Genomic DNA, 13621 nt, shown 5'->3' on the forward strand with positions numbered 1-13621 from the left:
TAACGGCCCAAAAAAGTTGTTAGTAGATTATGTGCACCTGATTATGACATCAGTTCTGCTTGTTCGGCTGTGTATAGCCACAGCCATCTCACCCTGCAGTCCAAGACTGGTTGCCCACTAAAGCTAAGCAGGGTTGAGCCTGGTCAGTACCTGGATGGGAGACCTCCTGGGAAAACTAGGTTACTGTTGGAAGAGGTGTTATTGAGGCCAGCAGGGGGTCCTAACGCCCCAGTATAGTGATGGGGGCACTGTCCTTTGGATGAGATGTTAAACTGAGGTCCTGACTCTCTGTGGTCATTAAAAATCTCATGGCACTTCTTGTAAAGAGTAGTTTAGTGTCCTGGCCAAATTGCCGCCACTGGGCCTTGTCAATCATGGCCCCCTAATAAACCCATCCACTTGATTGGCTCTATGACTCTCTCTCCACCTGTAGCTGGTGTGTGGTGAGCGCACTGGCGCCGTTGTCCTGTGGCTGCCGTCGCATCATCCAGGTGGATGCTGCAAACTGGTGGTGATTGAGGAGAAATCCCCCCCACCCTTCCCACATGATTGTAAAGCACTTTAGGTGTACAGCAATACACAATAAAGCGCTATATAAATGCATCATTCATTCATTTATTGTTAGTGACCTGACTATAAATTGCCCTGCTCTGGGTGGATTATGTTTATTATGGAAATATGCTTGGATCGGTGTTCTCTAATTTGAGCAATGTAAGAAGATCACCCACAGAACTTTCCACTTCCATTTGTGCTTTTATGGGATTGCATTCTTACACTAATTTGTCCTGTTTAGTAAATCTGGCCCTTAATGTGATTGGGCACAGGGGTCATGATATGCAGTAGACATAAGCATTTTACAGTGAGCCCTTTGAATTCAAGTGATGGCCCTGCCTTCTTAATGATAAACATTTAAGTTTATGTTGTTACATTTATGTTGTTACAAACAACAAAGCTTTACCTTCTCAAAAAATAATTTTAAGGAAAGATCTTGAGAAAGGAAAATAGGTCAAAGCTCTAGGTATGTCAGGTATCCTGACTTTCTTCTCTATTTGTTGAAATATGATATGTAACATAATAAGACCTTCTTCTAAATATGATGTCAGGACTCTGCATTATATTGTTAACTGTCGGTTCCACTTTTCGAGCATAGACCTGAAAATGACATTTCCAACTTAAACTGTTATAAACTTTCAATGCTTTGGACCACAGACTTATGGTTGGTCTCTTTTTAAAGAAGACACTTGGCAGATTATTGTAGAAGTGATAAAGATTATATGACAAAAAAATTTATGGAAGTTTAAGTTTATGAAAATATAAAATATAATAATTTAAATATTTATATTTTATATAAAATATATATTTTAGAAAACATGTTATACTCTAAAGTAATTCTAGCTAGAAAATCAAAACCAAAATTCTGAACAAGTTATGTTCCAAATTTGAGGTTGATATCTCAAAAAAGGAGCTTTCAGTGAGATTTTGTTTGGGCGTAGTACCAAGTTTTTCCACTAGATGACCATCAAACGCCATTAGTAACCATTTAAGAGCGCTTCATTTCCATATATGGTTTGAGCGATCTGAAACATGTTTTTCCATACTTTTCTCAATATTTATGAAGTAGACATCACAATCAGAAGTATTAAAGACAGTATGGCAGTATTTGATTTCAATTCAACCTCAAAAAAAACATAAAAGACATGCTACAAGAACCCTGGACTTGCATTATAGTTCACAATGCATCAAAAATGGAGAATCTATTGTTTTTTCTATAAGTTAAAAACACTTTTAGACCTTTTTTTCTCAAAAAAATAGAATGGATGTTATTTTATGAACACTCTCCATGAAAATGAATAAAGATTTTTACAGATTTTTCATGACTTCATATGTGCATCACTATTTCAAAGTAAAGGTCAGACTCTGATAAGCACTCTTCTTGCATATTAATAAATTACAGTTGCTCTGTAAAATATTTCAAAAATCGGTCATCAAATATCAAAACTAGAGTCTTTAAGCTTTCAACGATATATAGTTTGTCAAGATTACTTTAGGTTCAGACTAAGATATTACTGTTTAAAACATGTAATGGCAAGTGGGCCCACCGGTGCGCCCGTGACAGTTAACAGGTTAAGCAGTTTTTAATCCTTTTCAAATCATCTGGTGATTTGAGTGACGAAAATGTTGTATTGCATTGAACCACACGTGAAAGACCAAACAAGTTCTTAGAATAATCCCTAGGGTTTATTTGCTAGATCCTCACAGACCAGTTGTCATGAGCAAAAGTGTTATTTATAAGCAGGTCAGTGGTCATTACAGCCTCCATATCTTGACTGAGACCATATACTGTAAGATTTGATGACTGGTGTAAGGTAATAGTCGAATGGTTTTAGAAATCTGTCTTTTTGGATTTTTGTCTTTTATGTGGTTGATTTTCATGGCTAATGTTTGATGAACATGGATAATATAACATATTTTCCTACCTACACCCTGATGGAACCAAGAGACTCTAAATCATACAGACATATTTATTTCACATGCTTTTTGGTGCTCTATATTATGATACTTTTAGTTAACACTTGGGTCAGTGTTGTTATTGTCTTGGAAAAAGCCCTTCATGAACCAATGTACATTTTTCTGTGCAATCTGTGTGTAAATGATATTTATGGAGCCACAGGATTTTATCCTAAATTCCTACATGATTTAATGCTGGATTCATATGTGATTCCTTCTTACATGTGTGCATTTCAAGCTTTTGTGATCTATGCTTCAGTCATGTGTGACTGTACTACAATAACTGTGATGGCATATGACAGACATGTGGCCATATGTCGACCTTTAGACTATCATACAAAACTGAACAAATTTTCATGCAGTGTATTACTTTGCTTCTGTTGGATCCTGCCCTTTGTTTTTATGATCATTGTTCTTGTATTGTCAAATAGGCTGAAAATGTGTAAATATCACATTAATAAATTGTACTGTGACAATTGGTCTATGGTAAAACTTTCATGTGAATCAACTGTAATCAATAATATTTATGGATTTTTTGTTATTTCATTTTATTTTTGTCTGTCTGTTTTTATTATTTTGTCCTATATAAAACTTATCATTGCATGCAAAGCATCATTAGAGTGCAGAAGGAAATTTTGGCAGACATGTGTGCCCCATATGTTTACAGTGATTAATTATGTTATTGCTGTGTTTTTTGATGCCATGCACAGCAGATATGGCTCAAACAATGTCTCAGAGAGCCTGCAAAATTTTTTGGCACTAGAGATGCTTATTGTGCCACCTCTTGCCAATCCAGTAATCTATGGGTTAAAACTTCATGAAGTACGCAAAAGAATCTTTCAATCTTTTGTTAACATCAGACAACAATAAAAAAAAATACACTCACTCATTATTGTTCTATTTTTCTTGAATGTACTGTACAATATTAAAGCAAATGAGTAGTTTACATTGTTTACAATGCTGAGAAACAGCCATGTTTTAGGAAAAACTACAAGTTTTTAATAATATTTATAACGCCTTCATATGCTTGGATTTGAATTGTGTTCTCAATGTACAGCTGTGTCTTTCTGTGACATATTTAAGTGTTTATTCGGCGTGACCGGTGTCTGAAGCATACATCTAAACATGACAATGATATTGGCTGGCGACAGCCTATGACGTCACTACCGGCGCGACCACAGTATAAAAGGGCGCCGGTAGAACACGTCATCCTCTTCTTCGTCTTCACTGACCATTTGTTTATGTTAAGCACGACTAGGAATGCATGTTTTCTTGACAGAGGCTTTGCTCTGATACCCGCAGTTTCACACGGCTCGCGTTCTGTGTGTGATGAAGAGCAAGCGCGTTCAGCTCTTGAGGGAGGTGGATGCGCTCTGCATTCATTGCTTGTTTCTTGTGAGGGATAAGCATGAATTGAACACGCTCGTCTCACGAGGAGATGGCTTGTGCTCATCGTGATGCATTCACAAGACTACTGAGGGGGAGGTGAGTACGTCACCATTTACCCGAGCTTGTAGATAGTGTTCACTTCTCGCGGGAATAGCGACGCATTCGGCATGGTATTTCTTAATTCCATATTCATGGCAGATGTGCATGCCAGCCTTTGTGCACCTTCTTAAGCTGTTAGCCCGCACCTGGACGCCAGCGTACTGAACGCTCTTTGTTTGCACGTGTCAATGTTTACGAATAGATTGAATGAAAAGGGACATCATTAATCTTGACAAACTATATCATTCTAAAGGTCTAAGCCTCAAGCATCGATGGTAGATCGCTGTTTTTCAATGGAAAGCTTATAAAGAATGTATTTGCTAAATTTGTGTAAGCAGTACACATCAAAACATGCATAATTAAAATGTAGTATGTACCAGATTCATCGTAATAACGTGTCATAAACGCATCCACAGCTGTAAATTCCGATTTAGTTAGAAAGGTAAGGGTCCACTGAACAACATCCCATAGAGCACTTTTAGTCCAACAAAGCAATAACGTTGTAATATGAATGGTAATTCCTTTGTTTAGGTCTAATTTTTTCGGGGAGAGTTATTGTTTGTATCCGTTATGGAATAACTTGAGCTCAAAAACGGCATCTTGGTAGTAAAAAGCAACATGGTTTTGTAGCATACAGTGTCATAAACAGAATGAGACCATCCACACACACAAAAAAGTCAAAGATACGCGGAATATTGTTTATTTGAATTCTGGCGCTCTCTCATGATGGCTCATGACGCACGCTGTGACGCACCTGTCATCTGATGGGGGTGTAACTTAGCGATCGGCTTTTTGCACAAATAATTCTTTTTTTTTTTCTTCATTTTTCATATATGTGTGTATGTTTTGTGGGGAATGTGGCTGTATCTACATGATTACCAACTGTATGAGCGCACATCAGCGTGTGTGTGGGGGGGGCTAGACATAATCTCAGAAAAATGGTTGCAGGGATCAAATTTTTCATGGTATCTACTTCAGATTTGAAATAGAAACTCAAGAGACATGTGACTTTCAACCCATTGCATTTCTGGATAGCTCCAGGACTGATTTCATGTATTTTTATATGAAATTTTAAAAAAATCAGTGTGGTAAAATTCTTTTCAAGGCACTTTAGTGTCTATAACTTTTTATCTTTTTGAGCATTATCAATTTTGGATGATGGATAGTAAAGCCCAATGGGTCTTCTTTCCAAAGACACCAAAATTGTGAGTAAAAATGCCGTAAGATGCGGTGGTATGTTTTTGTAATGCCCAAATGATCTGAAAGGCTGTGATCGTGAGCTAACATCAACACATGAGAGCGAAATTGAGTGGGCATGACTATCTGATAAAGTGCATCAGCTTCACTTTCAGAAACCGCTGGCATTCTTTTTTCGCATCAGCAACCCGTCATCCCAAAAATAGGTCTTTGAAACACATCTTCCTTTTTCACAATGGCAGCTCTGCAGCGAGTCAGTGACTTATCATGTTTTTGCGCGTTCGCTAAGGTGAGCCTATCAATAGTCGAATACAGATCAATTTCATCACCAAGTACAGTGGACAGCGACTCAGAGTGCTTACGTTCTATCTCTTTAGGAAGCTCCTGGCAAACGTCAGCGCTGTCAGGGGAAACCAGAAAGCTGTCTGAAAGTTCAACCACGTCACTATATTTACGTGACTGTGCTCGTGTAATCATGCATGCAGGAAGTAGGGAAGTTAGGTTCGAAACTTAGTCTACAACATTTCGTGGTTCAGAAAGCGGATCCTCAACTACTTCAGGGAACAGCAATACCTTTCCACCTGCAAGGTCATTACCAAGAATAACGCAACCACCAATTAATAGGATCCATTAAGGGACCCATGGTCCAAACAAAGAAACAACAATAAAGCAAAATAATTTGTCTAAGAGACGAATATAAAGAGATAAAAATAATAAAGTGTTATTTTTCGTCAGAGAGACCCAAGGCCCAAAATAACAAACAAAACCAATCTAATAAAATAAAACAGCAATGTAGATAACCTGTCACAAAGAAAATAAAAATAAAAACTATCAACCTAACCTAACTACTATTAGCCAAAAAAACATTGTAGAAATGATATTTAAACAAAAAGGCAGGTCTCTCCTACATTACTACCACATTCCAAAGAAAACAAACAATCAAAAGAAACACTCAAAATCACTAACAGTACATTTTGGTCTGGTGGCTGACAGGGAGTCTGGATCAGTGCGACCGGCCCGAAGTCGCACCGCTCACTTCTGAAGAACGCAAGAGGCGTTTTAAAAGGACTGCCCGCTGATCACCCGGTCACGCTGATAGGTGGCAACACTCTTAGCAAATCAGCGGCGATCTGAAACTTAAAAAAGAAAACATCCAACAAAACACAAATGTTATGAAAACACAATGAAAAAAACATCATAACGTAACAGTGTAGCACACTGTTGTCAGGAACTGTTACCATTTTAAGGTAGGTAGGTCATTTTCAGCTGTGAGTCCCAAAATGGGGGGTGCAGGTTAACAGGTTAAAAGCCTTTATGGTAAGGGTGACGTGTTGTTGCATCGTCCCCTTTCTCTGAGTTGGGTCTGGCCCCGGTTACTTTGGGCCGCACTCTCCGCATATTCACTTTCTAGACAGTGTGTTACTACTAAGTTTCCCTGGGTATCTTGAGATCTTCGGTAGCTCGTTCTTAGAGCAGGAGGTAGTCTCTGTTTGACAGGCCAGGATATGGGATTGTAAGCAGCCCTGATACTCGGCCATATCCCCTTAAAGGAATCCTTGGTTATTTTTTTTATTCCAGGCTTGAGCTTTGCCCTGGGCTCGGGCTTTATACAAGCCAGCACTTACAGGTAAGTTTGGTGCACAGCTCAGGCCTTTGGCCGTAGGGGGTTATGTCACTGACAGCCGTCAAACGCCCTAGGGGCAGCTCCTTTGACTTGTAGAGTTGGTACTTAGTGCTCGCCGTGATATTGGCATACACTCCCCTCAGCATGGCAGCGTGGGTATACCGTTCCCCATGGCGACCCCTAGAGGACGCAGTTTGAAGTTCCTTCGGAAGGGAACGTCTCGGGTTACGTATGTAACCATAGCTCCCTGAGAAGGGAACGAGACACTGCGTCCTCTAGTCTCCTCGCCATGCTGTGGACATAAGCTTCAGACGAAGAAGCGAATTACGTGTTCTACATAATAAGCTGTCGCCAGCCAATATCATTGTCGTGTTTAGATGTATGCTTCAGACACCGGTCACGCCGAAGGATGCAGTGTCTCGTTCCCTTCTCAGGGAACCATGGTTACATACGTAACCTGAGATGTTTTTTTATGATTGTTTGCTGCCTGACCCGACCTTTGCCTGTTCTGTGGATTTTTGACATTTGCCTCTGCCTTGGATTATAGTGTTTGCTGTTGCTTGACCACTCTTTTGAATAAAGCCTGCACTTCAATCCACTACTGTGTTGTCACGCCTCCCCACGTTACAATGGTAATAGTTGATCAGTTGTTGTTTTAAATGTCATTTGTTATGTTTTTTTTTATGGAAAACCATGGAAAACCTGATCAGCTTATCAGGTATTTTTGATGTAATTGTTATTTTTAAAATGTCAAATCAACTTTAATAAATGTTTGAGTAACATACCAAACATAATTGATAATAGGACCTATTTTGCAACCTTCACCCTGATGGAACAAAAAGGCTGTAAATCATACAGACATGTAGAGTCCCTTTATGTAAACATACAATACTGAACTGATTGTAAACAACTAAACTTATTGTGAACATAAATGAAAAAAATACTTAATTTTACTTCATAATTTCATGCTGCAGACCCAATGTCAATTTCAAGTGACATGTTTTTTTTTTCACTGTCAAGTACCATCAACCAGAGAAAATAAAGAATAGCTTTTCATGTGGCTCCTTGTGTTTGTGCATAAAAGTGAATAGGGAAAACCCCAAATCTAGGAATTGCTTTACTGTGTAGAATACCGGTTACTTCCTAACACACAAAATAATGTCAAATATAGCTTGATTCTACAACTGGGTCAGGCAATGCATTATGACTTTATTTGCCACCGGAGCATGAGGAATACTGGTCTAGGATCCTCTTTTGCTGAAATCTTGTTACTTGACCAGTTTTATTCATGCTCTAAACCACTGGTTTAAAAGAAAATATTTGTCTGACGAGTAGGGCGGGGCCGAGAGCCGTGGTAATGAAGCAAAGCCAGTGGAGTTAATGATAATGAGCGACACGTGCGCCACTCACCGGTCTCGAGTCCCACGAAGGAGCTCCAGAAGGATAAAAGGAGCAGTAACGACAGTGAAGGACGAGAGACGACCAGGCCTGGACTATTTATGTTGTTTTTGTTCTGTTTGTGAGCGGCAGTCATCCGTGAGTGGCTGACACACTATTTTCAGTTTTATGTTTATTTTATTATTAAAGTTATGTTTAAATGTGCGCTGGTTCTCGCCTCCTTCTTCCCGATCTACGAACTTTGTTACATTGTTGCCGAAAACCGGGAGGAAGGAGGGACACGCTGTCAGAGAGCCCTCGCTGCTGAGGGGGATCACGGTGCTGAGGAGATTGGGCAGCAGGAAGAAGCAGAGACCACCGGTGGCTTCCCGAGGTGGTGGTGCTGGAATGATGGAAGACGAGGTGGGGGGAAGGGCTCACTGCTGCGCTCCTGGGTCGAGGAGGGGTGGCTGCCATCCGAGAGGGAACAGAGGAGTCGGCGCCATTCGCCAAGAGGCCGGAGCCTGCTGCCGTCTGCCATGTTTGGGGAGGAGCAGGGAACGGGGGACTCGTTGCCGGCTGCCCTCGACCGGAGGAGCCATCGCTGTCTGCCAGGAGGTGGAGAAGCATCGGGCCATCCACCAAAGATGTCCAGTACCATCGCATGGCACCGTGAGTGACAGCCTCTCAGCTGGTTGAGGACCAAGCGGCAGTGTGTCCGGGAACCGGAGACCGAGAAATTTTTTTCCCTCTCTCGTCTCGGTCTCTCCTCATCGTTCTGTCTCCTTTTCTCTCACCTCGTCTGTCCTTACCCCCAGGTATGCCGTGATCAAGTCCCCCCAGAGAACATCATAACGAGAGCCATGGGAACGGAGCGAGGCCGGTGGAGTTAGTGATAATGAGCGATACCTACGCCACTCACCGGTCTCGAGTCCCACAGAGGAGCTCCAGAAGGATAAAAGGATGTGACGACAGTGAAGGATGAGAGGGGACCAAGCCTGGACTATTTATGTTTTGGTTCTGTTTGTGCATGGCAGTCGTCTATGAGGGCCTGTCGTGCTATTTTCAGTTTTGTGTTTATTTTGTTATTAAATTGTATAAGTGTTTGCCAGTTCCTGCCTCCTTCCTACCCGAACTACGAACTTTGTTACAATTTGCAAAGGGTTCAAAGCAGTGTTATAAAGCAGTGTTCATAAAGCATTGTTAAAGTGACCATCACTATGCAGAAACACAATGGACATTATGGTAAACAGATGCTTGAAATGGCTTGGCTAACGTATGACATACATTTTTATGATCAGCACAGCCAGATCTGTTCATGTCTGTGTTCACTGTCCACGTGCAGCCTGTTTCCACATGGACTTGTGCATGTTCTACAGCGCATGCATATATGATTCTGAGCACTTGAAAACAAAGGTCCACTAGGCAGTGCATACACGCTGAATGCGTCCTTCCGCGCTCACTGTTAATGGAGTGTACTTTGAACAGAGCAGAAAATGAGCTCTGTATGACTGGCTTGCAGATGCACCTTTACTTTTTTGCACTAATCAATTGGTCCACAGGGTGGCAACACTAGGGATCAACAACAAACCAGTAAAGATAGCAACTACATCAGACGTGCATGTCGACGAGTGCATGTGCAAGCAGGATAAGATACCTATAAGAGAATAGATATGGTCTGTGATAATCAAAACAGTCTTGAGTTAGGTCAAGCTTTAATCAGTGCAAACCAAACTATCACTTATGTTTTATACTAATAAAAATATTTTAACATTAGCTAGCTCCACCCTGGAGAGCTGCTTTATAGCAGAAAATCAAATTGTTATCCTAACTGAAAGCGACACTGACACTGTTTTTCTTGCTTTAAATCAATCTATTGTGTAAAGCGCTATAGAGATAAATGTGATGTGACTGGAATGGAGTTCCAAATTGCGGAGCTGGTGGAAACATATCTATATGGCTATGATCAGATGTTTTCTTAACTGCTGTTTTTCTCACCGCTGTCATGTTTATTGTGTTTATTTTGTTATTTAGAGGAAAGCATGCATCACATATTTACATATTCATCTAAACTCTGCTCTCAGAAGCATTGGGATGCTCACTGACAGTAAACCGCTGCTTGCGTAAATGTTGCATATATAACTTATTTTTACCCCTAAGTGAATAAAGCAAAGGAGCTTCACCTTTAAACATGACCGCATTTTTTGTTTGTAGTTTTGTAAAAATTTCCCACACTCAATTGGTTCAAACATAAGCGCCATGTCTTATTCTATTGAATTGCATGCAGGAGGGCTGAATTACAGTCTTGCGCTACAGCGCCAGTAAAACCACATTATTGCAGGACCTTACGTTAGGTCATATGAGATCATATGACTATTTGACAACAAAAATATTTGTCAACAATTTTAGCCCTAGCACAAACTATTAAATGGACTATGCGTTGAAAAGTTACGTGATCTGCTGTAAACATATGCTAAGTGTTCATGTCAAAACTGAAGTATACTTTGGGCTTTATCAGTCTGGAATGACATGAGGGTAAGTAAGTACATTGACATGACAACGATGTACTTTGCATTTTTCGTGTACAGACTACAGGGATCCGCAAAAACAACTTAAAACACTGTATTATGCAAAAAAACTACGCAAACATGTAATACGCATGCACATGTCACCATTTTTATAAATTTGCAGTTTCATATTTTACACAGTGACGATAACGGTAGCCTATTATTTTCAAAAACTTTGCACCTTGCAACCAGTTTTTAAAGTTGCCGTTTTCAGACCTCCTAAACACATTGCTATGTTAATGAACAGCCAAAACACATAAAAAGTTTTCGGTTAAATGCTGACGTGTAAATGCCGTACCCTAAATGATGATAACTGAACTGCACGTCTGATTCTCACGAATCAGCGCTTATGCGCAACATGAGAGACTAGCGAGTTCGCGGTTGTGGAAAACTACCGTCAAGTGCCTTGGCAGGGTACGAGTAAGAGGTAGGATGTTCAGAGATAATCTCAAGTGTTTCCTTGTTCTCTGTGAAAGTAAGGAGAAAATAGACCCAAACTTAGTACCCCTTGAAGTCTTGCCTGTGTCTGGAGCAGAACCCTGGAAGATTGTCATTAAAACTGGGGAGGGCACTAGGTCGGAGAACTTTGCTAAAAAAAAATGCACAACCTACTGCAGGGTGAAGGAAGGACAGCTGAAGACAGTCAGGCTATGTTTTCGTCCGCTGTTTCTGAAAACTCCTCACCTGATGCTATTATCCGTGCTGTCGGGGACCTGCTAGAAAAAACTGGGAAAACTTCAAGCGAAATGGGAGGTTATAGAAGATTGAGAATGTTTTCTGGAACAATACCTACCCCAGCAGGTGAGGAACAGTTTGAACACTGGATGGAACAAGCATGGTTGATGGTGGAGGAAAGTGAAGGTACTGCAAAAGAGAAAAAAAGGAGGATTATGGAAAGCTTAAGAGGGCCTGCATTAGAAATCGTCAAAGTTGTGCGTGATTTGGACACTGATGTCACTCCAGGAAAATACTTGGATGCCCTCGAGCGGGCTTTTGGATCTGCAGAGTCAGGTGATTACTTGTATTTCGCTTTCCGTTTGTTGCAGCAGCAAGCAGGAGAAAATTTTTCCGATTTTTTAAGGAGACTGGAGCGTGCCCTAACCAAAGTGGTCCAGAGGGGTGGCATACCGGCAGATCTCCGAGATAAAGTACGCATTGAGCAGTTGTTGAGGGGTGCAGTAGGTGCGGATATGATGCTTCTTCATTTGCACTAGGTTGGAGAACTTTGCTAAAAAAAAATGCACAACCTACTGCAGGGTGAAGGAAGGACAGCTGAAGACAGTCAGGCTATGTTTTCGTCCGCTGTTTCTGAAAACTCCTCACCTGATGCTATTATCCGTGCTGTCGGGGACCTGCTAGAAAAAAACTGGGAAAACTTCAAGCGAAATGGGAGGTTATAGAAGATTGAGAATGTTTTCTGGAACAATACCTACCCCAGCAGGTGAGGAACAGTTTGAACACTGGATGGAACAAGCATGGTTGATGGTGGAGGAAAGTGAAGGTACTGCAAAAGAGAAAAAAAGGAGGATTATGGAAAGCTTAAGAGGGCCTGCATTAGAAATCGTCAAAGTTGTACGTGATTTGGACACTGATGTCACTCCAGGAAAATACTTGGATGCCCTCGAGCGGGCTTTTGGATCTGCAGAGTCAGGTGATTACTTGTATTTCGCTTTCCGTTTGTTGCAGCAGCAAGCAGGAGAAAATTTTTCCGATTTTTTAAGGAGACTGGAGCGTGCCCTAACCAAAGTGGTCCAGAGGGGTGGCATACCGGCAGATCTCCGAGATAAAGTACGCATTGAGCAGTTGTTGAGGGGTGCAGTAGGTGCGGATATGATGCTTCTTCATTTGAGACTCCGGGAAAGAAAGACAAAACCTCCTAACTTCCTTGAGTTGTTAAGTGAAATCCGAGCTGAAGAAGAATATGAAGTGTCTCGTGCAAAGTTGAACACAAGGGTACAAAAAGCCAGTGCAAGTGTGGAGCCTGATAGTAAACACAAAGAGATTCAAACTCTGAAAGCTGAAATTAAAGAGCTAAAGTACCAGTTTGCCACTATGATAACTCAGTCACAGACAGCAGTGGATCACAAACCTACCTCCAGTTCAAATGTCAGTGACCATAGACGGGAAGGAGAAATTGCTGTTCTAAAGAAGCAAGTGAAGAGCCTTCAACAGAAAGTCGCTGGTAAGGACAGTCGTCAAGATGGGGTTTCAGCCCTCACTTTGAAGGCCACTACTCCAAAGAAATCACTGGTCAGTCCAAGAAAGCAGTACTCTGAGTCCGAAGAGTATTTTTGCTACAACTGCAGAGAGGATGGGCATATAGCCCCAAGGTGTCAAACCCCTGAGAACAAGGACAAAGTAATTCAAAAATTGATTCGGTCAAATAGGAAGATGAAATGGGGACAAAAAGAAATGCCCTCAGAGACAGAAAAGAGTAATACTTCCTGTTCCGCGAAAAAGAGTGTTGTTAGTTCAGTTGGTGAGAAACAAATTCCAGAAGGACTGATAGGACCCTCCTCTACGGTTCAGTTGGTTGTAAATGGACAGCCATGCTCTGCTCTATTGGATAGCGGGTCCCAAGTGACTATAATCTTTGAGAAGTGGTACAGAAAATACCTACCTGAAGTTCCAATCCATCCTGTGTCCGGTTTGGCTGTATGGGGTTTAAGTGACTCCAGTTATCCGTATATTGGGTATGTTGTAGTGGATATTGAATTCCAAGAAAAAGCCATAGGTGGAGCAGAAAGTCTGTCAGTCCTGGCACTAATTTGTCCTGGTCCTACAAGCCCTGACCAAACTGCGGTGATCATCGGCACAAATGCCAGTCTGTTTACCCGCTTGGCCCAATTATGCAAAGAAT

The 13621-nt window shown here is 41.1% G+C and overlaps 1 protein-coding gene across 1 annotated transcript; it reads left to right on the top strand.

The window, feature by feature from the left end:
* Window positions 1-2451: 2451 nt before the first annotated feature.
* Window positions 2452-3378, top strand: LOC107573649 (olfactory receptor 2A12-like). The gene has a single exon (XM_016260088.1). It carries the CDS (start codon window positions 2452-2454, stop codon window positions 3376-3378), a length of 927 nt encoding a protein of 308 aa, XP_016115574.1.
* Window positions 3379-13621: the final 10243 nt, after the last annotated feature.

The sequence above is a fragment of the Sinocyclocheilus grahami genome, unplaced genomic scaffold (assembly GCF_001515645.1).
Source record: "Sinocyclocheilus grahami isolate Dianchi unplaced genomic scaffold, SAMN03320097.WGS_v1.1 scaffold1992.1, whole genome shotgun sequence".
Classification (NCBI taxonomy): Eukaryota; Metazoa; Chordata; class Actinopteri; order Cypriniformes; family Cyprinidae; genus Sinocyclocheilus; species Sinocyclocheilus grahami.